Raw genomic sequence first — 27,962 nt, 5'->3', positions numbered from 1 at the left:
GGAGGGAGGGAGGGAGGGAGGAAGGATGAAAGGGAATAAAATAAAATAAAGTCATTAAAATAAAAAATAATTATTATGAAAAAAATGTTTAAAGTAAAAAAAAAAAAAAGAACGGACAGACAGAATCCCAGGACAAATGGTGAAAGCAAAGCTATACAGGCAAAATCTCACACAGAAGCATACACATACACCCTCACAAAAAGAAAAAGGGGAGGGAAAAAAAAAAAAAAAAAAAATATATATATATATATATAGTTGCTCCCGAAGTCCACCTCCTCAATTTGGGATTATTTGTTGTCTATTCAGGTATTCCACAGATGCAGGGTACATCAAGTTGATTGTGGAAGTTTAATCCGCTGCTCCTGAGGCTGCTGGGAGAAATTTCCCTTTCTCTTCTTTGTTAGCACAGCTCCCGTGGTTCAGCTTTGGATTTGGCCCCGCCTCTGCGTGTAGGTCTCCTGAGGGGTCTGGTCTTCGCTCAGACAGGACGGGGTTAAAGGAGCAGCTGCTTCGGGGGCTCTGGCTCACTCAGGCTGGGGGGAGGGAGGGTATGCGGGGTGAGCCTGCGGCGGCAGAGGCCAGCGTGACGTTGCACCAGCCTAATGCGTGCGGTGCGTTCTCCCGGGGAAGTTGTCCCTGGATCCCGGGACCCTGGCAGTGGCGGGCTGCACAGGCTCCCGGAAGGGGAGGTGTGGAGAGTCCCTGAAATTCTTAATTTCAACCCTTTTAGCCATTACTTCTGGTATTTTCTCTTACTTAAACTTATCCTATGTCTTGCTGTTATATTATATGATGATTTTAACTCTCTTCTTTCCCTTCCTTTCTCTTAACACCCATCCTTCCACTATAATCATCTCAAAATCACATTCGGTGTTACCATTATTATGACTATGTAAATAATTCCACAAATGATCCAAGTAGTCATTTTCAATGGTAATATTTCCTTTTGTTTGGCTTTCTGTTTTTCTAGGATTTTATTAATTACCTGGTAAATAAATTTGCTTACTTATTTTTAAAGCTATGATAAGTCTTTCCACCCACTTCAACAGTTTGGTTTCATAATTTCAATTCAGATTATGGACAATGGTCCATAATTTATCGGATAATTTATCATTCTTATTTTTAAGAATGAGAATAAGAATTCTCATTCTTATTTTCTTTGAATCATCTCTGTTTCCTCTGCTCTCCACCTCTGATCTGTACCAAATTTTTTATAAGCCTGTTTCATTCTTCTTGCTATTGTTATGGGATTTACCTCTACTAGCACCTTGAAAATTCAGGAGAAAAAGTGACCAAATCCCTGAATCAGAAAAGGCATAGGGTTTCCCTGGTGGCGCAGTGGTTGAGAGTCTGCCTGCCAGTGCCGGGGACACGAGTTCGTGCCCCGGTCCGGGAAGATCCCACATGCTGCGGAGTGGCTGGTCACGTGAGCCATGGCCGCTGAGCCTGCGCGTCCGGAGCCTGTGCTCCTCAACGGGAGAGGCCACAGCAGTGAGAGGCCCGCGTACCGCAAAAAAAAGAAAAGAAAAGGCATAAAACCCAGAATACAGATAATGACTGAACTTCGAGGGAAGGTGGAACACCTGTTCTAAACTAAAAGATAGAGGTTAAGGATTTATGTGGATGTATTTAAATTTCCAGATGGTGGTTAGGGAAGATCAGGAAGCTGAAGGACTGTCCATTTAAGGGCTTCTATTTCTGTTGGAAAATTAGAATGGAATTTATCTGTTCTGTGCATGTGGCAGGACTGACTCTGGATCTTGTAGGAGAGTAACAAAGAGACTGCTTAGGAACAAGTGGTCAAAGAAACCTGGATGGTAATAAATGGAAAACACCACCATCTCCTCAATGTCAGGCTCTTTATGCAAAAGAGCTTCCCAAATTATCAGAAAACCACACCAGGCCCAAGATGCTCACTTCTGCAGCTGATTTTTCCCAATATCTCAAAAAAGTAGGTTATCTACCTACTAATAAATTCCCATGTAAGCTATTAGGAAGATAAAATCATTTCCATGTTATCTATGAATTATATGGTTTAAAATTATTGCTTAATATAATAGTTAATATTATATTAATAATATAGTATTTAAAATTATCGCTTCATTTGCACCAATAACTGATTTTCCCCTAGAGATTTGTGTTCATTGAGTTCTATAAATTCTTTTTCATTGGAATATATCATATTCCAATTAAACAAGGGAAATGGTTAAGTTCCAAAGTAAATTTGTCAATTCATTTGTGAGTGTGATTCAAATTTACTTTTTTTTTTCATTTTTGCCTTCTCTTTTAACCACTGAGCTATTCTTACTTATACATGACAATAAGGATACTGATGATATTTATTATCCTTCTTTGAAAAACCCTTTGCAATTTGGAACTATAGCCACCATTTTACCAATTTTATGGTTTGCAACTCTACCCATAATTATACTTATTTCTACTGTGTAATGAACTAATTTTTCTGCCACTTCTTTTCTAAGAATACCAAGTCTACAGTAAGGAGTTTTAAAATGTACTCCATTGCATTCTCAGATAGAGAAAGCTTTTTGCTAACCCAAGATGGAAGAAGAATTCTGACAAATAAGTTGAGAAAACTCACGTGAAATCTTGCATCCCCTTAATGAAAAGAAAGGAATGAATATTTACCTCAAGAAAGCAATAGTTTCTTTTATAGCTCACTATTTAATTTAAATAATAAGACAATATATAAACTAAGAATCTGATTTTTAAAATTATTTTAATTGTAGGCCATGGCACAGAAGGAAGATATGGAAGAAAGAATCACGACCCTTGAGAAGCGTTACCTCAGTGCTCAGAGAGAATCTACCTCCATACATGACATGAATGACAAACTAGAAAATGAGTTAGCAAATAAAGAGGCCATCCTACGGCAGGTTCAGTATCTCTATCTTGGTTTTGTTCTGGTCTGTGTGTTCTCACCATTCTCACAAAACATGGAGTAAATAAAATATGGTATTCTTTGGTAATCAATCATTCTCTAAAATTTATAACCAAGCTAACTAAACAGATGTGATTTTCAGTGTGTAATCTAGAAATCTATCTTAATAATAATAAAAATAATGACTAATATTTACTTTGTATCTAGACATGAACCAGAAACTGTGCTAAACAGTTTACATGTATTACCTCGCTTAAATCCAACCACCACCTGTAAGTACAATTAGTATACTGTAAAGTGTAATAATTATTATACAATTATTATACTGAGGAGTAAAGTAAGTACAATTATTATACTGAGGAAACTAAGGTTCAGAGACATGAATCCTCTCCTAAGGTCACACATATGGTAATTGCAGAGTCAATAATGGAAACCTAGGTCTATTCGGCTCTAGAGGAGTGGGCAAACTATGGCCCATGTGCCAAAACTATGGCTCTGTTTTATAAATAAAGGTTTATTGAAACATAGACATACCCATTCATTTAATCATTGTCTATGACTGCTTTTGTGCTACAACAGTAAAATTGAATAGTTGGAACAGAGACTTTATGATACACAAAGCCTAAAATAATTACCATCTGGCCTTCACAGGAAAAGTCTTCCAACTTCATCTCTAGAGCCTGGACTCTCAATCATTATGCTACATTCCCTCTCCTACTCCAGCTAATGTTATGATTTTCAGTATGTTGCTATTACGGTGTATCTGAAGTCTTAGTACTAAGTTGTATTCCATTTGTCCAGGTTAATACTCACTATTAACTTCTTTTCTTTTTGCTGCCGTCAGTAAAAGGTTTTCTTTTTTTAATGTGCTGAATTTATTAAGGATTATGGATAAGTAATATATGAAAACATGAGAACAATAATCTCTTTGCACAGTAGGTATGGTAGTAGTAGCTTATTTTAACTCTAGAAGAGTGGCTTGAAGCCCACAGCCCCTGGTGACTGGTGTTTGGTATCCTAACTGTGACAATTTAAGTGTCTCTTTTTTCGTCCCTATTTCAGATGGAAGAGAAGAATAGACAGTTACAAGAGCGTCTTGAGCTAGCTGAGCAAAAGTTGCAGCAAACTATGAGAAAAGCTGAGACCTTACCTGAAGTAGAGGCTGAACTGGCTCAGAGAATTGCAGCCCTGACAAAGGTACTGCAATAAAACAGTTGGTCAACTTAGATATACTTATAGAAATGACTAGTAATCAAAATGGAATATATGAAGATTTTCTTTAGGCTTTATGAAGATTAAGTTTATTTAATCTTTATTGGTCTGTTATTTAGATGAATTTTTATGTTACACATATTTATGTTGAAATGAATGACTGATACATATGATATGATGATTCCTTTGCCTATTTAAACATTAACAAAAACAAACAAAATATCACATCCTTAGAGTTAATTTTCCATGGTTATATTTGCACATATGGATATACATGAGACAAAATAATTTAGTAAGCTTAGCATAAATTATACAGTATTAGAAATGTAGGAGATACCATAAGCAGTTGATTCCTTTCTGACTATGGTATGAAAAAATTTTGTTAGAAGTTAGACATTAGATTTGTAGAAGTCTAAAGCCATTAAATAGTCAGAAAGTGATTTTAATAGTTGTAATTTCTTCTGAACCAATTAAAATCAATAATATTCTGAAGAATGTTCAAAATTAACTGCTGTGTTATGGACATTAGATTCTGCAATTATATGCATATTTTAGAACTTAGCAACCATTATAATGCTAAAATGACTATTCTTACCTTTCACAGTCAAATGGAATGGCATTGCTTGAAAGTCACATGTCACTAGAATAAAAGTACAGATTTTGTCACTAAAAGCATGTTTAACTTTTAATATCAATTCAAAAATTTACACACATTTTAGATGTTCACACAGTCATTACCATGTGCTGTTTTCCACACCACTGCAGTAAACGGGTCAGATAGATATATGAACTGCAAGTTATAAATTCTGGCATTAGGGATTATCCAAAACAATTGATGCAACAAAATAAAAGTAGACACATATAGTTACTTTTGGAAAAGTAAATAATTAAAGAGGAACAGTAAACTGTTGCCTATTAGTTAAAATAGGGTAGTTAAACAGGTAGTGAAAAGACAAACAGTTGACAAAGCAGAAAGTATTGGTATAGTTTGTTGTAGAGTATTGGACTAACTAGCTGAATGAAACTTTAGTCTGATTAGGGTGATACAATCTGGATCCTTCCATAGTCACAGACCATGCCATAAACCACTCTGGAAATTTCAGAGATGTGTGATTTCTAAAATAAATATAAACTTATTTAATTTTAGAAATATTATTGAAATTATATAAAAAGTGCAAACATAGTAGTAGTAGCATGCTATTTTTTCTTGCAAACACATTTAAAATTACTATAATATGGATTAAGATATGTATACTTAGGCTTTTCATTTGAGGAATATAAAGAACTTTTATAAAGAATTATCTTATTGAACTGAACTATTTTAGGGGGAGTTAGGCAAGTGGCTAAATAATAAAAGTAACTTTTGTAATATTTTAGTGTAAAATAATCAATAGTGTCATAAGTAAACTACAAGAAAGTCTGGAATCTCTCCCCCAAAAACACAATTTAAAATTCAGTAAAAAATTGCCCCAAATTAACCTCTGATGGATTGAGAATAAAGCATAATTTAAAATATAATACTTGACATATCAGGCTTTAAAAATTCCTAAGAATCCTTAATTTAGAATGTAAAACAAAACAACTTAGAATAGGTGTCTCATCTGTTTTTCCCTCTATTTTATTTTATTGAGGTCATATTTGATACATATATTCACTTATGCACCCAAAGTAATTTCCTCAGTTCACTCCTACCTGATAATATATTGCTAAAATTCCACTTCATCTGGAAATAAAAGAGAATAGAAAGGGAATTAAAAAGGAATAGACCCCTTTGATTTCCTCACTTTTCAGGAGTTTTACCTCTCTTAAAAAGTATGAAAATGTTAGAATTCACTCTGCTTGTCCTTTTTACTGCTTTCTCTCCTGACTGGCTCTGTATCAACATTATTTCAGATATACAGTTTGTAGATTATCGCCATATTTAATTCATTATTCACACGCCTCTGGTGCTGAGATTTTATTTTCAGTGTACTCCCTCTGCTTGTAACCCCTTTATAACATTTGAAGATCAGTCTTTCATTTGCTCTCCCAAGCTTTATGGCTAAAAAGATTTTTGACCATTTTTTTATCTCTGTTCTCAAGACCTTTAGGGACTGTCTGTAAAACCGGTTTTAGTTATTCATTACTTCAATTCCAGTTTGTTTTCAATGTCTTATTATTGATCTCCATAGTCTTTTCTACGTCATAATGTTTTTGACTTCTCACTAATTTATGATTTATGCTTAGTTTAGTCTCCCTCTCCTATATTTTGAATGATATTGTTAACAATCCCTCATATATTTTAATTGGCCTATAAGTATTTTTTCTACTTTTATTATCTGCCACTATTGTTTTCTTCTCTTTGGTCCTCCTCTCTTTAAATTTGATTGCTTCTCCATTTCCAGATATATTCACATTCTTCTCAAAACTATTTCTGCCTATAAAAGAAAACTGTAAAGTTTTCTTCTAAAACTTTAGCTCATTTGAAAATTGCCTTGTCACATTAAAGAGTGAAACCAAGATAAGCCCTATATCCCGTCAAGGAGTCAAAATATACAAGATTGTTCTTATGTGACTATAGTATTTACACCAGTTGCTTAAATTGCAGTCTTCATAAGGTTAAGGTGAACATAAATCAAGTGGTTGCAAATTGATCCAGTGTTTGTTTAGAGATGATGTCTGAATTTATTCTTTGGTTGATAAGAATATCATTTTTTTTGCCAGTGTGGGGTGTGTGTGTGTAAAAATAGGTAGCTAAAGCTCATTTAAGGCTTTTAGAAAGTAAGAAGTATTGAATAATGGCTAGGGATAAAATTTTAAATTTGGCTTTGGTGAGTGTATATACAATTAAATAATAACATTTTGGGATCCCAGTCTTATGATTTATGATGTTTACTTCTTTAATTAAAATGCATATTCCTCAGCAAGGACATAATTCATCTTGAATTCCATAAGGTATTTCATTCATTTTTAGTACCAATAAAAAGTATCAACATTAACAGTGATTTAAACATGACAGAATTCTCGTTTAATCTCTGAAGTGAATCTTCACAATGTTTGGTGTGTTTTCAGTAGTTAAGATGGAAACAGCTAGAAGTTTTAAGGACCTTTGAAAGATCTACTGACTTACTTGTATATTTGAATAAACAGTTTTGGAAATTGAAATGTTCATGCCTTGACTACCTTGAGTCAGTCACCAGATTAATTGTCATAACATTAACTGCTTGTTAAAATGTACTTTTGAGAGATTACAGATATGTTTAAGAATTTAAAATACATAATTTCAGCAAAATTTTGAACCATTTACTATATTCTTAATTGAATTATAAATTTTAAAAAATATTATAAAATCATTTTGTGGCATTTGAAGACTATGGTAGCATTCTGTGTTGCTTCTGGTTGAGGAGAGAAATTGGTTATTTGTTATTTCTTCATTATTTTCCTGATTTATGAAATAAGAATATCAGAAGGAAAATCTTTCAAAATGTAAATATTGAGTTATTATTTGCATAAGCACAGCCGTTAAATGTTTATTTTATAGATTAAGTTGGAATTTGTTGCATAAAATAGTACATATGCATATGAACCAATACATGAATAGGTAACTATTTCTTTTCAGGTACTGAATGATATATTTATATATAGTCCTATATTTGCATAAAGTACATTTCACTGTTTTAGAATAAACTTATAAAATGTAATAGAATATGCTCTGGAGTTAAATTTTGTTATCCTGACATAGGGTACTTTGGCTGTTGTGATTATTTAACTTGTAATTATGATTAAAATGTTGATGTAACTTTCCATGTAATCTGTACATAACATACTAATACAGTTCAGCTATCAGCAATGTCACATGTGTTGAACACTCTGCATCTGTGGTAACCTGACATTCACCTCCAAGACATGTAACTAACCTTGGCACTGGGCAAACATTAGCTCACAAAAGGCACTGTGCTGCCTATTCACTTTAGGGCACTATTTTGTTTCCATAGCAACAAATCAATGCAGAATCAGTTTTAGAGTGGTCCCTAGTATCATTCAGGAGAATTCACAATAAGTTTTCTTGTCCTCACAGCATTATTGTCACTTTATTTGAGGACTTCTAATCATTTTCATTTAAAATGTCGAATTAAGGCTATGTCTAAGAATAGGCGCTGAGGTTCTACACCTACAGCCATAGTTTGTATTCAGAGACCAGAAGTCATTTTGTAAGTTTGCTAGTGCTGCTGAGGAAACAATCCTGCTTGAATTGGAGAATACTCATAATAATTAACCCCGTGGCTTAGCCTTTTCTCTGATTTCTACAGAGCTGGGTTTATAATAAATTTTGTTCCAAATTTATTTCACCTGAGTCATTGGCTTGGCCTACTCCTCAATATTGAGGTACTTTGTTTCCATTATCTTTAAGTAATATGATAAACAAACAACCCAAAATATAAAACTTTTAACAATCTATCAGAGACATATTCTAGTGTTTGGTTTCCCATAATTCCAACTATTACATGACTCTTTCAGAGTTGCTTTAATTCATTCTGTAGTGGTCTTTCATTGCCAGCCATCACTAACCTTCCATACCTTAGGTTGGTAGCTTTTTATTTGAGCATATCATTATTTTTCACTTATAACCATCAACTTCATCATGTTCACCAGATATCAGTGTAGTTCTTTCCACATAAAATTCTATTAAAGTATTAAATTTGCTGTCACATTTTTCTTTTAAGCATTCTGTGCTATGTTCTGTTCAGTGTCAGTGCCTTTAGTTCTGATTTTTCAATTTTGTCCCTCTCCTTTTCCTTGACTCGTTAGTCTGATCCAACCTCTTCTACCTCATCTGATGATTATCAATATGTTATGGAAGCTAAACTACAAGAAATGATCTCCATACGTAGGAAGGTAGTCCTACTGGACTTTACTTTCTATTGCTAAATAGAATTCATCTAAGTTTTTCTTTTCATTTGTAAAAATTATGTTACTTTTATTTATTGATAATCGACCATCTGTGCAGTTCAGTGCTTCAGGAGCTTAAGATTGGACAATGGCAGGTTTGTGTTCAAACCATGCACAGTCTGCATGTTACATTTGGCTGATTTCATTGCTCATAAATAACTCCGATGTTTTGCTGATGCTTGGATGTAACAGGCCTTTGTAGCTGACACATTTCAAGCAATGCTGTTCAGCTGCCTGTTTAAAAAAAGTTTATTTTTTGAAAACTACATTTGCGGTTGGTAGTAGCTTGCTTTACATTTTATTTCGGTTTATTTAGAGGAAAAGTGTTAACCGTATCTTACATGTCAGGTGCATTCTTCATATTTCTTAACAGGCTGAAGAAAGACATGGAAACATTGAAGAACGTATGAGGCATCTAGAAGGTCAACTTGAAGAGAAAAATCAAGAACTTCAAAGAGTATGTATTTTAAGACCATCCCTCTCAAGCATCAGTTTATGGATTTATATTCTACATATAAGAACTGAATGTCTTTCTTGATTATAGGTTATATTTAAAATCATATGAATATGCCCTGTGCATTAAAAAAAGTTTCTGCCAATTTAATCAAAACAGACATAAAATTAAATCCAGTTTTAAAACTAGAAAAAATACAAAAACAAGCCCAAATATTTTAAAGTGATTTTTATGTTAAATTTATTTATTTATTTTTTGAATGTAAGGCTAGGCAAAGAGAGAAAATGAATGAGGAGCACAACAAAAGATTATCCGATACTGTGGATAGACTTCTGACTGAATCCAATGAACGCTTACAGCTACACTTAAAGGAACGAATGGCTGCTCTAGAAGAGAAGGTAAAAGGACCAGTAGAATCACATGATTATCAGCTATGTTCTTATGATCATGTTTGTTTTACACTCTGCTACAATCATTGCATTGTTCAGATGATCCATTTACTTTCCTTAATTTAAAAAAAGCCTGATATATTCTTAAAAGTGAACAAATAGTTTCTGTAAAAATATGTAAGATCAATTTTTAAATGAATAAAAAATGTTACATGGTATATAAATCTTACATATTAGCATGATCATATAAGACAAAGGTATTAAAACATGGTGCACTTTTGTGATGAATATATTTCATTTGTCTTTCATGTGGTATGCAAAAACGAAGAGTAAGACAAAAATTAGTATTTTGGAGTGTGTGGGGAGGCTTGCTTTGAACCACACAAATGTTTCAAGTAACTGAATCTACTGCTAGTCTAAAAGCCAAAATGTGAGTGAGTTTATATCACCAATAGCAGTAGTGTCAGTCCCACCACAGAGTTTAGAAATGCAAAACTTTCAGCTGCATTGTTTCCAAAAAAGTGTTTCTGTACAATCTACAATTTAATTCACAGTTAATATATCCGATTAATAGTTGGTGACTACCTGACCAGCAAGATCTAGTGAGCTGGTTGCCAATTCCAGAGTATAAAAAAAGGTAGGGACTAAAACCTAGGTGGAGAAATCATTTTGGAAATTTAGATGGAATGCCAATCACTACCTAAGCTAGACATTTTCCCCTGCTCCATACAATAAACCAAAATAGGAAAAATGTTTCAATGAAATGTTAAAGTAGTTTGATTAATTTACCCAGTAAGAAGTCATAAGGCATGCCTTCTTCCCATTCAGCACCACATGCATGCCAATAACCACACTCTTGTTTTAATTTAACTCTGTAAATTTGAAAAGAATACATTATTTTAAATCATGCTTTGTAATACTATAAGAAAAGCGTAAAGCTTTTACAACAGTAATACTTTTATGGCAAGGATTTTTTTCAAATCTATGATGCAAGTTATTTCTACATCATGATATATAACATTAGTTTTTTAAAAAGCTAATATTTTGTTTTTATTTATCTAATAATTTAAACATTATTAGAAATTGTTAATTCTGTATTTGAAATAAGGATCCAGAAATTGAACTTTTAAAAGAATCTGATCTTACAATTTCTTCTTTCTTCGGGTAGTAAAAATGAGTTTATCTGAATTCTTCTCTATGATAGCTTTGGCTAATATTTTGCTTTTTATTCACTTTTTCTCATTTGAAAAGTAACCTAATTATTTCAAATTCTAAAAAGACTGGGAAGAGGCAGTCAGAAATAGCTTAAAACTTAATATTTATCTTATTTGTCAATCCAAGTGTTACAAAGTGACATTTCCTATTTAAATTATGTATTTCTAAAAATGTTAAGGTGTCTTGTTTAAAGATTCCATTGAAACTTGGTTTCCATGGAAATGAAAAAATAGATGCACCAAGGAAGGAATCAAAGAAGATTCTTGAGTGATAAAAAATTAATCTACACATTTAATTATTTTCTGTTTTATTTATTATTTATGTGTTTTTTTTCTTTTCTGTAGAACGTTTTAATTCAAGAATCAGAAACTTTCAGAAAGAATCTGGAAGAATCTTTACATGACAAGGTATTATGGAAGCTTACATTTTGCCCACTTTTCTATTTCACATTGGTGAATATTTTGTTATAAAATAAATTTGATAATAAATAATTTTAGGATGTTATATTTTAAAAATATTTTAACTTTTATATTATACATACAGAAAAGTGTACGTATATAGGGAGAGCTTGATGAATTTTTACAAACCAAACACACTGAAAATCAACATGCTGGAAGCCCCACTTAGCATATAATCACTACTCTTATCCTAAAGGATAATCACTATCTTGACTTCTAACAGAAAAAAAATGGTTTTGACTTTTTTCATGCTTTATATAAATGGGATAAAAATGTATGCACCGATTTGTGTCTAGTTTGAGATACTATTTTAGCAGAAATGTATTAAATACCTACTGTGCATAAAGTTGTGCTGTTATATTTGCAAACATGAACTTAGTTCTAAAGTACCTGAAAAGTCTAATTGAGGAGAGAAAACACAAAGCAATGAGTTGTAGAGTCACAGATGCCAAGTGTCAAATGAATGAAAGATAGTAAGAACTACGGGTAGGAGAGATCAATATACATTGCTGCTATAAAGAAGGCTTCAGAATGCTTTAAGGAAAGACAGGACTGTTTTGCAAGACTTTCAAATACAGTGCCTGTGCCATGATTGCAAGTACTTAGAGTGGGGAGGAGGTGAGTAGTGACTTTGATATCTTAAATAATAATGGACATAACAGTTTGGCTGGAATCAGTTATTCCTATTGTAGAATATGTGATAGACTAGACAGATAAGGACCAGATTATAAAATGTTAAAAGCTGTAATTGCTAATGTGTTTTCCTCCTTCCTTAACATGTAAAATTCTTGTTGGCAATTTTGTCTTATTTCATTTTGTTCAGCATCAGTAAATGAAATAATATAAAATCACTAACTTAAGAAGTGACTTATAGATGTATATTAAACAAAAGATGGAAGGAATGGAAACAGAGAAAGGAGGGAGAGAGGGAGTAATGGAAGGAAGGAAGGGAGGAAGAGAGGGAGGAAGGGAGGGAAGGAAGGAGGGAAGGGAAGGAGATCTGGCAACAGTACGTCATTTGGAAGGTATTGGAAAAGATGAGAGAATAAAGATAAGAAGGAACAATTGTACATTTAACTGTATTGAATACTACATATTATGATGTTAATTTAAAAAATAACTATTTAGTCCCATGGTCAGGATGTACACACCCTTAAACCCCGAAAGATAGGTGTATGAGAGCAATACAATATGGTGCCTAGAAGATAGCATCTAATTCTTTCTAAAGTAGTTCAGAAAGTCTACAGTGAAGAAGATAACATTTCATCAGGCTCTTGAAGGCACATTTGATCTTAACAAATAAAGAATGGTACGGAAGAAGATGATAACTATGCAATAGCACAGAGAAAACAAAGATGGTTGATTTGCTGAATCACCAGAAGTTTGCTGTGACTGGCTGTGTTTAAAGAACTAGGGTGTAAACAGATTGTGAATTCGGGACTTAATCCTGTTATGGAATGTTATGTTATCCAAAGCTCTGTGTGCTTCTGGCAAGATCCCCAGAACCCACTCCCCAACCTCCTACCCAAGCCTGTAGCTCCAAAAGTCTGCCCAGGCAACCCGCAGTACTAATCATTCCATGCTTTGCATTCCTGTTCATGTCAATCACTAGAGGCAGCAAATCCCAGGTCATACCTCATTTCTGAATATCATTCCATACAGCTGAGCACATTTCCTCATCTAACCACATCTCCTATAACTCCTCAAATTTTCACTCGATTATATTTAACTCACAGTCCATTATTAGTAAATATCCTTCATATACTCAACCTCTTCTTTTCATGTTTCTCTTCATTATTTTGATCTCTAAAATTTGAAGTTCCTAGGACTGTCCTTGGATTTCTTCTCTATGTTCGGTCCCTGGTGAGTTCATGGATTTAAATACCATCTGTAAATTAAGAATTTGCAAATTTAGATCACCTACTATACTTCCTCTTCCCTGAGGGAGTACATATATTCAAGAGTCAACCCAGTATCTCTATTTGGACACATGGTCATCTCAGTCTTAACAAGTAATCCCTCAACCCCCCAAACACCACCACCACCTAACCTATTCACCACCAGCAGCAGTCTTGTCAGTAAATCACAACTTCTTTTTCTTAACTACGCAGGCTAAAAACTTTGGAGCTGTTCTTGACCTCTTTCTTTATCACACACCCCATAGCCAGTCCAAGAGCAAATTCTCTTAATTCTATCATCAAAATACAACCAATATCCTTGCCATTCTCTTCCTAACACTATTGTTGTCCAAGCCATAATTCTCTTGCCTGTTTTTGGAAGAACATAATAATTTTTTATCTTCTCTACTTCCTAATCCCATTCATCAGTCCATTTCACAGCCATCAGAATGATCAGGTCACTTCTCTGCTCAGAAATCCTCCAGTCATTTCCTATCTCACTCAGAGTAAAAGTCAAACGCTTTAAAAGTAATTTGTAGGGCTTCCCTGGTGGCGCAGTGGTTGAGAGTCCACCTGCCGATGCAGGGGATGCGGGTTCGTGCCCCGGTCCAGGAAGATCCCACATGCCGCGGAGCGGCTGGGCCCATGAGCCATGGCCGCTGAGCCTGCGCATCCGGAGCCTGTGCTCCGCAGCGGGAGAGGCCACAACAGTGAGAGGCCCGCGTATTGCAAAAAATAAATAAATAAAATAAAATGATACATCTAGCAGAGGAATGTGTGGGAAGGAGATTGAAGGTAGCAATACATCGTGGAAGCTGGTAAAATAATTCAGGAAAAAGGTAAAAACGTGTGTAATGTAGGATGGTGGTAGAAAGAATTTTAAAAGGAGCAGATAAGAGAAACATTGCAAAGGCCGCATTGACAAAAAATTGTGGTGAGAAAAGAAGTATGAGTCCAGTAAAATGTCCAGCATTGGCCACATGAAGGGGGAAAAATAACAGCAATAGAAAATCTGGAAGGACACATTTATAATGTTATAAAATTTATAATTACAAAAACAAAATTAAGTCCTTACATGAATATTTAATTAAGGGCTATAAGATCACCCTCATCTTCATAATTTTGCAGACTGAAACTGTTAATGCCAATCTGAAAAAATTATCAGATGCATAAATTATTGTACCAATATCAAGCTAATAATTTTAACTCATATCAAGTGATAATTTTTTTCTCATCCTTTTAATTTAATCTTCCTTCTCTTTCACCCATGTGTCCTTCGACCATTATAGGATGGTTGAAATCCTTTACTTACTGTAGAAATAAGACCTTTTCTTTATTTTTTAAACTGCTATACTTTCTACTCAGATTTTGAAGTGATGTATACATAGCTGGTCATGACCTTAGTTTTCCCATATATTTAGAAAAACTTAGCATTAGTGAATGTTAGGGAATGTAGATAAAATTTTATTGATTTCTGCTGTCATATTTTCATTTCAAGGAGAAAATCAGGCATTTTTTGCTGTCATGTCTAACAATATGTAATAAAAATATGTTAATCATTTTTTCCATTTTTAAAAAGTCATTAAGCTTGGTTGTTTGGTTTATCATAGTTGAGTGTTGGTACTATTGGCATATGCATATCATCTGAGTAACGCCTCTTTGACTTTTAGGAAAGATTAGCAGAAGAAATTGAAAAGCTGCGATCTGAACTTGACCAGTTGAAAATGAGAACTGGCTCTTTAATTGAACCCACAATATCAAGGTAACATTAAATAAAAAGCTTTTTCACCAATAATCATTATGAATTTCCTTATGGTTTCATATCTCCTCAAGTAAAATAAATAAGTACCTCCTGTTTCTCAGCAGGCATTGCCCTATTTTGATCCCTTACTGATTTACAGTTTCTACACTCAAAAATAATTCTCTAATTCAGTAATTCTTCCCTTAAATATTCAATAAAAATATAAATTATTACCTTTTGTATTCTGTATTAAATATATATAGAGCTATGTCTTCTTATATATTATAAATTATAAATGAAGAAGTGGAACCATATATACAGAGATTACATCTCTTTCCAGGAAGAGTCATTTTCTCTACATGCAGAAATGTTTTCAATGTTTAATTTTGCTGAAGAAACATCATTGGTATGATCACTTAGTATCTGACTATTTTGTTAAACTAATTACAATAAAGAGGGAAGGAGAAATTAAATGTGTTTAAAAAAAAAAACTTCAAGTAAACTTGTTTGTACTCATCTACTTTGACTCAATACCTAATCTTAAAAAAAAAAAAAAGCAAAGAGATCCTTGTTTACTCTCTAGATAGGCAGATCAAGCTCAATAATTCACGTATAATTTTCCTTTGTGCTTAGAGCCTTTTATTTAAAGTTGATAAAAAAAACCATAGAGAGATTCACCCATTTGAGCATTTATTTGATAGACAACACAGTATCAGCTATTTGAAACTTTTGACCACCACAGACTTCTAAAAGTCCATTTTTCTTGGTCTTATGCTTATCCTAAGAATGTTAGCTCTACAAAGGTTGGATATTTTGTCTGTTTTGAGTACCATAATCTCAGCACCTAAAAAAAGAAACCTTGTATATAGTATACTCTCAATAGATATTGTTGAATAAATGAATATCTAGTAAAGCATTTTTTGGACATTCAGGTGAAAAATCCAAATTAAAAAAAATCCTAAGGGTGCTTACATTCTCTTAAATGTGAGTATTAATAAGAACAAAATTCAGTATTTTGAATTCAGTTTAGTATAAGAAACACAGTTCTGCAGGCATAAATACACCCAAGGAACTTTTAAATAGGTAGGTCTTTAATTTTGAAAATAATGTTTATTTTTCTGATGTTTTATTACAGTTTATATATCTGAGGCTATTAATTCAGTGATATACATGGTGATGATGATGATGACGGTAAAGGAGAAAGAAAGAGCTGATAAAATACCAACAGAGTAAATACATAGAACTAGCATTATTCAGTCAACAAATGAAACATATTTTAATAAGACCAAATGGCCATTTCATTGTCTTTTTGACCTTCAGTCTCAGAAATACAGAGTTCTAGAAGTGTTGTCTAAAAGTTCATCACCTTAGTGAGTCATCTTGGCAGCCTAGCAATGTGACATTAATCCACAATGAAGGATCATCAGGGAAACTTGGGAACTACATACAGAGCAACTATTCTTTGATACAATGGATTGTAATAGAAACAACACTAGACCAAAAATAAGAAAATTGACATTCCTAGGTCTTAAACATACAATAACTAGCAGTTTGATTTTGGAAAACCCATTTTTCCTTAATAAGTTCAAATATATATATATATGTATATTTACATAATTATATAAAATAATTTTTATAAAATATATATGTATATTTACATGAATTATATAAAAATATTTTTTATAAAATAATATTTTATGACTATCTCACAAGATTACTTTGCAGATAAATGAGACAAGTGAGAAAAGTGTTTTGTAAACAGTAAATCAACTCACAAATATAAAGTATTATAGGAATTATTAAGACAGCTAATTTATAATGAGGTAACTGAATATTTATTAAAGAGCAATTATTTCTTGAACATTCATATTTCTGAGTGCACATAATTAAAAAAAACAATAAAGAAGACAGAAAGTGCATGAGAACTTCATCTACTAGTTTTTGATCTTACAGGTGGGGATGTAAGAAGAGTTGAGCTAAAGTGAGTATCAGTGACTAATGTCCTCTACTAGAATCTGAAAAGAAAGTAAAATGAGTTCCAGAGTGGCCGAGAAAGCCTGATTTGGCTCAACTCAGGGGAAAGGGTAGGATCTGGATAATTGGAAAGGACAATGAAGGACATCCCAGGAAGCAGAGAAGTGGATAACAGCTTTTCTCTAAGAAAATTCGTGCTTGATTTATCTATTGAAGCTCCTTTGTGAGATTATATTCAAGAGTCACAGGAGATTCAGGAGGGAAAACTAGCTGGTTCCTTGTTTAAAGGAACCAGTGACTGTATTGTAACTTACATCTGCAAGTGCCTCTCAAAATATTGTACACCAAGAATAATTTTAAAACTGAGATATATGGATATACTGCCTCTGACAGATCACAGAGTTGAATAAAAAGAGAGAGGTGAGGGGTAACTGCTTTAGATGAAGTATAAGCAATGGCTCTTCTACAATTGTTGTTGGTTCAGGTCTTTGTTCTCTCAAGATCAATTAAGTACTTTCTACTTGTGAGCCTGTGACATTGGAGATACAGTGGTGATGGTAGTGAAGAATACATGTTCCAGATGGAAAATGCAGGAATATGAATTTGAGGACTGTTATAATAGAGGGAATACCAGGAGCTAGAATAGTATATGAGGATGGGACTTTTAAGCTGAGACCTTAAGAATAGTAACCACATAAATGTTTGAAGAGACAATTTCAGGCAGAAAGAATAGCATGTTCAAAGGCTCGAAGCAAAAGAAAGTATAAGTTTGAGGAAAATGACAGCACAGCTAGACGAAGAGAGAAGGCAGAGAGTAACTAGCAGTGAAGCTGGAATGTAGGAGGGGCCCAGGTAGAGGACCTTGTAAGACACTGAAGAGTTTTGAGCAGGGCTTTGATGGGACCAGATCTGTGTTTTGTTTCATGTTTTTATAAATGACTTGGAGTTGAGAGATAAAACAACAAGAAAAAAAAAAAAAAACAAGAAAACAGTACTCCTAGTATGAGGTGTTAAAATTTTAGAAATTCTACTCTGATACCCACAGAGACATTACCCTAAGCAGCCACAGACTAAAAGTCGCTAGGATGTTCTGACCTAGACAGTTAGGACTGTGTTATAATCAGTTGCATCCATTCACTGTCTTACCAGATATTTATTAAGTTCTTATTGTATTCTAGGAATACCTCCTTGAGCATACAATAGTGACTAAAACCTGAACTTTGCCTTCATGAAACTTATACCCTCTGCTATAAATAAAGACTGAGAGTTGTGCCATTTAATGACTATGGCCTGGTTGGTTAGTTTTTAATATATGACTAATTTGTAATAAAGCCATTTTGCTTGATTAAGTCTCAAGTTCACTTCTATAAAAACAATAGCTGTCATCTATTTGGGGGATGATTCTTTAGTTCATTTGCTTTAATGTCCAATTTGGCAAAACAAAGACATGCATCAGTTAGGTCAGTGTCTTCTACTCTTTCAAAAACCCAGACCTCACCTAACCTTTTATAATCTTGCCGAATATTTGGGGATGTTTGTCTTTGTTCACAAAGAGAGCTAAGAGTGAAAGCATAGTAGATCAGCAGGAGCCCCAGGTTCAAGAGAAGACACGGCTTTAAGCATATTTCCTAATGATGACGGATCATTTTATAGGACAGCATGTTGCATTTGTAATTATCATCATCATCGTAGCAGTAAACTGAATTTGCTGTAAATCTCTATATAAATAATATATTTGGAGAAACCTTTAGTGCACTTTGATTACAGTGTACTTTATTATCATGTCTTTTGAAAACCAGTCTGACGATATTTTCCAGTTAGAATTTTCCAACTGTTTCGTCTCTAAGCAGATTTCAGAATTAAATGTGCTTATTAAAAGATTTTTCTTAATCTTTTTGGAACAATGTCTTATCAAAAGCTGAAAAACTCTTCTGGTGAAATATCCTATTTTATTAAAAAAATAAGATTATTAACCTTGGGCCAATCTGATTTTAAGTATTTTGTTGATTTTCTAAATTGAAAAATAAAACATTGGAAAATAGATAATTTTGTGACCCAAAAGTTTACACATTTTTCTCTTAGCTTAATGAGGAATATTTAAAACAAATACAGTGATAAATAGCATGTACTGGGATATCCACTAAATAGCTCAAACTAAGAGTTGTCGGAATGTAAGCCAATGGATTTTGGTTGTCAATCTTAACATGTTCCATTGGACTACTGCTTTTGAAAATAACGATTAATAAACAGAAAGGTTTTTTAATATTCTAAAAAGAGAAAATGAACTTGACCTTCAGAATGAAGCTGAGACTGGGGTTTCCGACATAAGCCTCCGAAGAGACCTCTGAGAGTTACAACACTTCAACACTTATTTTCTTCCTTGAAGTTTTTTTTTTTCTTCCTTTGAGGATTTGTGCTTTACTGCCAATTAAGCAGTGGATAGTGATTTGCTGGTAAAGAAGTTTTGAGATTGAGCATATTTTATGTTTTCCTTGTTTCCAGAACTCATCTAGACACCTCAGCTGAGCTGCGGTATTCTGTTGGATCCCTAGTGGACAGCCAGTCTGATTACAGAACAACTAAAGTAATAAGAAGACCAAGGAGAGGCCGCATGGGTGTGAGGAGAGATGAGCCAAAGGTTAAACTTTTTATTTCAAGTCTTTGATGGTTTAAGTAAATGCAGTCTTCCACTTTGGATAGTATTTTAATACTGAGAGAATTCATTGTTATTAATTTCAGGTGTGATATATAACATATTTTTAAAACTATAACTAACGTATAACCCCTACTACGTACCAAAAGTTGAACCAAGTATGTCCCAAGTATTTATCCACATAACATTGTAAATTGAGTACTATTTTATACTAATTTCAGATGTGAAGATATTGAAGCTGAGAAATTTTAAGTGTTCAGACTTACACAGCCATTAAAGTGATAGAGACAAAACATGAGCCTGTATTCGTGTGATTTCAAATTCCACACTTTTATCTATTATGCCATATTGCCAAACAAATGGGCTTTTAGTTTGCTTGGGCATTTAAGCAATGGCACTTATATTGTTAATTAAAATTACATATTTTAATAATAATTACTGTTTTAATAACACTTTGAGGAAAATGTACACAGACTGTTGAAAGTGTTTATAGAAAACTGTTCATTATAAGCTGCAGTGCCAGTCTTTCATTCAGTCAATAACTTAAAATCTGTAGGCTGTATATGTTGAGTAAGTATATAGTTGCATTTTATAGGGAAGTAATATATAGTTCCTGTGTGCCCTAAGTATAGTTTGTTTTCCTCAACCTCTTTTATGTGTCCAAAATACTATATAACCTACTTGTCCTTATTTATACAAGGCTCTTGACATCCTTTGATTTTTTAGCTGGCAACTACATGTCATGTATAAGTTAGTCCCTTGTAGTAGGTATTCAATATCTAATGAATGGATAAATAAATAAATGAGCAAACGAAGAATAAATAAATCCATCTCAGTTCTTTTCTCAGTTTTATGTGGTAAATAAATTAGTGCTACTTAGTACCAAAACAATTTGTAACACAAGTACTTACTCAGGTCCTCAAATCTGAAGTAACTACTCAGGGCAGTATCTTGTGGTCCCCCCAAAAATCATTTTACATCATCACAAAAATGAAAAACAATTTTTTTTAAAGCAGAAAATCTAGGACTGCTCTCTTACTTTCAGCCATCTCCTACCTTCAGACCACAGCTTGAAAAGCACTGGTCTGTTGGTTACTCAAGACTTTTGTTCACATGGAGGATTTATTATATTCATTTTAAAAACATAGTCATGTAAATTATTGTAGTATGCCTTGGGTTTAAAGAAATCAGTGAGGCATTTAAGTGACCAGAGCACTGGAGATGAAATTAAACCTCTGCACAATATTTTTATTAATACTTTCTTAGAATGTTGGAGAGAGAATTCTTGTGTAATTTATTGAGTGGTAATATTCGTACCCTCAGCCTAATTAGTATAAGAGATGAAAATGCTGAAGTACAAGTGAATAGAGATTGTTATATTTGAAAACAAGTTAAAATGTTGCAAACATAGATGCTTTAAAGTAATTGCTGCCTTGAATTGAGGTTGAACTAAAAATCATGCAGAAGTTTATCATTTTTATTTCTATTAAAATATTGATATTTATGCTGAAAATTAGTACCTACCATTATTTAAGTACCAAGGAACTATTTTATTGAAATGATAAATTAAAATATTAATAATCAGTTCTACCTTTGTCAAGTAAGCTATAAAAACATGTATGTTTTTAGTTTTTATTTTCAGAATAATGCTTTGAAAATGAGCAGCATGATAAATACTGTAATTGTTCCTTTACCATCTAGGTGAAATCTCTTGGGGATCATGAATGGAATAGAACTCAACAGATTGGAGTGCTAAGCAGCCACCCTTTTGAAAGTGACACAGAAATGTCTGACATTGATGATGATGATAGAGAAACGATTTTTAGCTCAATGGATCTTCTTTCTCCAAGTGGTCATTCTGATGCCCAGACCCTAGCCATGATGCTTCAGGAACAATTGGATGCTATCAACAAAGAAATCAGGTGAGTTCAATGATTTCTGATGGTCTCAAGTGATTAGAAGACCTTGATTCTAAAAATGTGATCATCAGATCAGAAACATTGGCATCACCAATAAAGCTTATTAGAACTGCAGTATCTCAGACCTCACTTCACACCTACTGAATAAGAATGTGCATTTTCACAAATTCCTGGAATAAAATTAGGACAGCTTTTGTAAGAAACATATATGAAAAATATACAGATTAATGATGATATTAGAGCAATATAAAAGAATTAGGTAAAGGTGAAATCTTTGATGAGTTTTCCAAATAAACTGAAAATCTGGGTGGCATTGGATTTTTTGTTTGATTAAACTTCAATCTATCTCTTACTCAACTAGTTCCTCTAAGTTTTACTCTCCTTTACAATTAATAGAATACCTAGAGTTTAAAACTACAATTTTTTGTATAGCAGAGCCATATTGCCTCTCACCAGAAGGTTTTTCTGGAATCATTTACCACCAATCATTTGAAAGTAAAAAATTTCTTTTTCTTTTTCTTTTTTGAAGAGGAGGCAGTTTTTCCATTGGAATGTGTTTGAACATTAATAATGTACTGTGTTACTTGATTAAACCTTCCTTTCGGATTCTGATCTTTGGGTGAAGTTAAAATGCACCATGAATTCACTTTGTTATACAGCAGAAACTAACACAACATTGTAAAGCAATTATACTCCAATAAAGATGTTAAAAAAACATGCACCATGAAAATAAACTTCAAAGTAACAGAATTCATATTCTTTGTGTAAGTGAAAAATTAAAATTAAGAGTAAATTTGCCTCAGTAATTGTATTGATTTATTTTTTAGAGAAGTTTAAGATTCACAGCAAAATCAAGGGAAAAGTACAATGGTTTCCCATATACCCCCAGCCCCACACATGCATAGCCTCCCCCATTATCAACATCCTTAACCAGAGTGGTACATTTGTTACAACTGATGAACTTACATTGACACATCATATTATTCAAATACATAGTTTACATTGTGGTTCACTCTTAGTTGTTCGGAAAATGTATAATAATGTGTATCTATCATTATGATATCATACAGACATAGTATTTTCACTGTCCCCAAAATTCGCTGTGCTCTGCCTATTCATCCCTCTCCCCGACCCAACCCCCGGAAAACACTGATCTTTTTACTGTCTCCATAGTTGCCTTTTCCAGAGTGTCATATATTTGGAATCATACAATATGTAGCCTCTTCAGATTGGTTTATTTCATTTTGTCACATGCATTTATTGTTCCTCCATGTCTTTTCATGGCTTGATAGCTCATTGCATTTTAGCACTGAATATTGTTCCACTGTATATATGTACCAGTTATTTATCCATTCACCTACTGAAGGATATCTTCGTTGTTTCCAAGTTTGGACAATTATGGATAAAGTTCTAAACATCTGTGTGCAGGGTTTTGTGTGGACATAAGCTTTGAAATCCTTTGGGTAAATATGAAGGAACACAGTTACTGGCTTATATGGTAAAAGTATGTTACGTTTCGTAAGAAACTGCCAAACTTTTCCAAAGTAAATACATAAAAAGAAAACTTTGCAGTGATCATAACCTTGAAGTTAAAGGTTATATCATAGGAAATCACAATAAGCCATTTGTAGTTAAGAGGAAAATATCTCAGGAGAGGTGGTTTCTAACTCCATTTTGCAAACAAACTATACTGGTACCCAGTTTTATTATATCAATATGCAAAATGTGTGTAGATTCAACTTAAATAGGATCTTGAAGCAACCCAGCTAAAGTTCTTTATTCTTTGTGTCTTTGTAATAAATAATGTATGCATATTCTTGAAACTTCTCCCTATTTAAAGAAAGAGTAATAGTGTTTTGTCTTCTCAAAAGCATTTATAGCAACAGTATTTTTTAAAAACTTTTCACTATCTGTCTCTCATATCTACATTATTAAATTGCTTGGTGCTTATGTAAAGGCAACTTGGCTAAGTCAGGATTTTATTTGGCCAAATTATAATTATGAATGACCATTTATTGAGAATTCTATCAGTTATACTTTTTCATTGGATAGGAGATAAGACTCAATGACTTTGTTGAGATTTGGGTTTCTAAAAGTCTCATATATTCATTCCTGAGTACAAATGTAAGATTAGGATTAGTGGCAGAAATTAACTAGGCACTCAAGGTTTTAAAAGAGTTTTAACAGGTGGTAGTATAGAAATGGGGTCAAAATGAAAGTTGGGAGGAATTATGTATCATTTGAAAAGAAAGATTTTCTAATTTTCAGCCAGGAAATCTCTGGAATTTATTGAAAGTTATATTGCCTAGGGATAAAAGAAAATATTAGATTTGATATTAAATGTTCACAAAGTTATTTATTTATTTAGTGAATTCCGATTAACATTATAACAGCATAAAATGTATCAAAAATAAACTGTATCTTTCAGACTAATTCAGGAAGAAAAAGAATCTACAGAGTTACGTGCTGAAGAAATTGAGAATAGAGTGGCTAGTGTGAGTCTGGAAGGCCTGAATTTAGCAAGGGTCCACCCAGGTACCTCCATCACTGCCTCGGTTACAGCTTCTTCGCTGGCCAGTTCATCTCCCCCCAGTGGACACTCAACACCAAAGCTCACCCCTCGAAGTCCTGCCAGGGAAATGGATCGGATGGGAGTCATGACACTGGTATGATGTGTCCAGAGAACCTTTGCTTCCATTAGAATTACTGATGCATTAGCTGAAATCTATTCTAGTCTAAAGACTTTCTGTGTGTTTTATTTTTTTTCTCAACAAACCTATGTGGTAGATACAAATATTAATCCCACTATGAAGTGAGGAAACGAAGCCTACACAGGTGTAACTTTCCCAAGGTCACATAATAAGTAAATGGAAGAGCAGAAATCTAAATATCACATCAGAAATCTGAATGACTTAAACCATTAAATTCATTTTTACTGATGATACCTTGATGATTGAGACTGGGTGGGTTTTTTGTTTTGTTTTGTTTTGTTTTTGCGGTACACGGGCCTCTCACTGTTGTGGCCTCTCCCGTTGCGGAGCACAGGCTCCGGACGTGCAGGCTCAGCGGCCATGGCTCACGGGCCCAGCCGCTCCACGGCATGTGGGATCTTCCCGGACCAGGGCACGAACCCGTGTCCCCTGAATCGGCAGGCAGACTCTCAACCACTGCGCCACCAGGGAAGCCCTGGGTGGGTTATTTTTAACACAATAAGTTTCAAAAATTATTTATTATAATCACTTCAATACACCAACATAGAATGTTATAATTTTATAATGTACATAATATAATTTTAAAAGAAGAGCCATCAACAATAGCAGCAGTTTCCCAACTGAGTTTTATAATTCATATCAACATTTTCACCCTTCTTTATTCTTTAATTCTTTATTTCATGTATCTTCTTTTGGGATTAAAAGTTGGAAACCTAAATTAGGAAGTGCCCTTAACATAAGAGAGAAAAAAATCAAAGTACTCCTTGCTAAAAATAATGTTAGGTGGAATGACTACTGAATGTCATGATGTTTAGCCACTTGATTCTCGTCATAACATTTGAAAATGTTATTATCTCGAGCGAAAGTAACTGGAATGTTGAGAGTATGGGTAAATTGTCCTTGTTCAACACAGCTTGTAAAGAGGAGCTGGATTTTTTTTCAGATTTGCTAACTCAAAAGCATATACTGTTCTTTTTTTTTTTTTTCTGTGATTACCTGGGAATATGTTGAAATGACAACAATAATGAAGATTTAAATATTCTGAACTCTTTATGGAGGTAAAATTCTATGTTTTGTATAATGAATATTAAAACTATGTTATTAAAACAATAAAATTCCAATTAAAAATAAAAGTTTGGGCCTTCCCTGGTGGCACAGTGGTTGAGAGTCTGCCTGCCGATGCAGGGGACATGGGTTCATGCCCCGGTCCGGGAAGATCCCACATGCCGCGGAGCAGCTAGGCCCGTGAGCCATGGCCGCTGAGCTTGCGTGTCCAGAGCCTGTGCTCCGCAACGGGAGAGGCCACAACAATGAGAGATCCGCGTACCGCAAAAAAAAAAAAAAAATTAAAATTAAAAAATAAAATAAATATATAAAGTTTGGGGATAGAGATTAAGTAAAATGCAAATAGGTCAAATAATAGTTTGTATACTGCAAAAATCTAGCACAAATGTAATAAATGGAGGAGAAATTAATAATATGACAGAAGAATATTAAGTGTATATACTGTTTCTGGTCAGAAGGCTGTGAAACTTCTATAAAAAGTGTCACAATGCCTGCATCTCTCTGCGTATATGGGTGTGTATAATATCTGAACAAAGAAGTTTAACTCAATTTCTAAGTGGTATCTTTAAATAACTATGTTGCAACAATGTGTATTGTGGCAAAAAAAAAACCTGTAAAGATTATTTTCATTAGAATTAATTTATATAAATGCACACATATGTGCATATGTATGTGTGTATGTATATATATGATACTGTCACCCCAAGGGGAAAACTACCTTATAAGTAAATAAGTTTTAAAATTTTATCTTCATAAAATTTCTGTTATGTCTGTCAGTTTAGATATCTTTTTCTTTAACTTTGCGACTAAGAATTGATACAGAAAACTGTTTATATGGTGAGGCAATATTTCCCATATCCAAACTCTTTACAATTATGGAACTTGCAAGTAAATCTGTATAAACGAGAAATGATGAAAAAAAATTTTTTGAAAGGAAATACTTACCTCCTTAGGCCATTGAGTTTACTATTCTTTGCTTATTTCCGGACTTGATATTAAAGATATTTTAAAGTAGATAGCACAGACCATGGCAAGTCCAAATAAAGGCCAGCTAATCAGAGCTGATCCCAGCTAGATACAGCACAAACTTTTAGCCAATGTACTAAGATAAACTAACCCAATATACTGATCTACATTATGATCTGCTTATTTTAGAAATCTAGGAACTGTCCATCTGATTTTATTAACTAAAAATGATATTGTCCCTGGCTTAGTTTATCCATATGTAATTGATGACCTATTTATTATCAAAGCTACGGTAAGAATATTGGCCCACAGAGCATAATTTAGTTGGCATTCAAATTAAGAAAACTTTGATTATTTCTGTGTTGCTATTATTTCCTTACATTTTTGCAACCTAGTATTTTGCCCTTTTAAATATTTTCATTATATATTAGCATTATAACCCTTGACAGTGTTATTATTTTTATAATAATAAAATAATATATTCATAGCCATTTAGACATAATGTTTATGTATGTATGAATAGGATGCCACTGCTTTCATGCATTTTCTTGAGCAGTTAGTTATAAATAAATCAGTGGTAAATCAGCATTATTATACTATAATTAGAGTACTTAAAAGATATTTAGAGGGACTTCCCTGGTGGTGCAGTGGTTAAGACTCCACGCTCCCAGTGCAGGGGGCCCCGGGTTCGATCCCTGCTCAGGGAACTAGATCCCACATGCATGCCGCAGCTAAGAGTTCACATGCCACAACTAGGGAGCCCGCCTCCTGCAACTAAGGAGACTGCCTGCTGCAACTAAGAGACACGGTGCAACCAAATAAATAAATAAATAAATAAGAGACACCTAGTTCAAAAAAAACACAGATATTTAGAGCATTTCCTGAGGGTAAAAAAAAATATTTTAAATGTTTAATATCTGACTCAGAAAAACAAAAAATAAAACCCAGAAAGTCTTTATCACCTAACAAAACTTTGTCGTCAAATTCGTTATTGTTATAGTGAAAGACAGGAAGGTTTTCTTTTACCTGTAGAAAATATTGGAGAAAAAATAATTTTGTTGCATATAATTCATGTTTGAATATTCAGAGCAAAATTTGAAATTTTAGGGACAGAGATTGAAAAGACATTGTATTCATTCATATTGTATATGTTTATATGTTTTGCAAACATTATTATTTGTCCTGATAATAAAGCCTATTTGTATTTACTTTTACCTCACCACAAATCCATAGGCATAAATAACATGTTAGCGATATCTAATTTGAATTTTGAATGAGGTAAATCAACCCATTTTTCAATAGCAACAAAAATGTAAAGTATAATGGAATAGTTTAGTAAAATGTTTTACTTACATAAGAAAAATTAACAAATATTAAGTGAATAAGTTTTATCTAGGATCATAAATAAATAACTATTTTTTAAAAATTCTCTAAAAGAGCACTGACAGGAAAACTGCAGCCCCAGAAATATGATATACT

At 33.4% G+C, this 27,962-nt stretch overlaps 1 protein-coding gene across 9 annotated transcripts in view; it reads left to right on the top strand.

Moving 5' to 3' along the window:
- The window catches only part of PPFIA2 (PTPRF interacting protein alpha 2), a 472,979-nt gene that overhangs the window by 365,528 nt on the left and 79,489 nt on the right, over positions 1-27,962 (top strand). For 7 of the 9 annotated variants that reach the window (XM_029205874.1, XM_029205875.1, XM_029205877.1 and 4 more), the window contains 9 exons: positions 2,748-2,894; positions 3,962-4,096; positions 9,414-9,497; positions 9,761-9,892; positions 11,443-11,505; positions 15,125-15,216; positions 19,672-19,807; positions 21,524-21,744; positions 24,170-24,407. In XM_029205874.1, the coding sequence (XP_029061707.1) occupies positions 2,748-2,894; positions 3,962-4,096; positions 9,414-9,497; positions 9,761-9,892; positions 11,443-11,505; positions 15,125-15,216; positions 19,672-19,807; positions 21,524-21,744; positions 24,170-24,407 (1,248 nt within the window). Of the gene's footprint in view, positions 1-2,747; positions 2,895-3,961; positions 4,097-9,193; positions 9,319-9,413; positions 9,498-9,760; positions 9,893-10,457; positions 10,521-11,442; positions 11,506-15,124; positions 15,217-19,671; positions 19,808-21,523; positions 21,745-24,169; positions 24,408-27,962 lie in introns of those variants that run through there. The other 2 variants (XM_029205883.1, XM_029205881.1) reach the window with 2 other exon arrangements.

This window comes from Monodon monoceros, unplaced genomic scaffold, assembly GCF_005190385.1.
Source record: "Monodon monoceros isolate NGI ecotype Baffin Bay Population unplaced genomic scaffold, NGI_Narwhal_1 Super_Scaffold_6, whole genome shotgun sequence".
Classification (NCBI taxonomy): domain Eukaryota; kingdom Metazoa; phylum Chordata; class Mammalia; order Artiodactyla; family Monodontidae; genus Monodon; species Monodon monoceros.
Note: the sequence above shows the minus strand (reverse complement) of the source record. Positions and strands in the feature narration are given on the sequence as shown.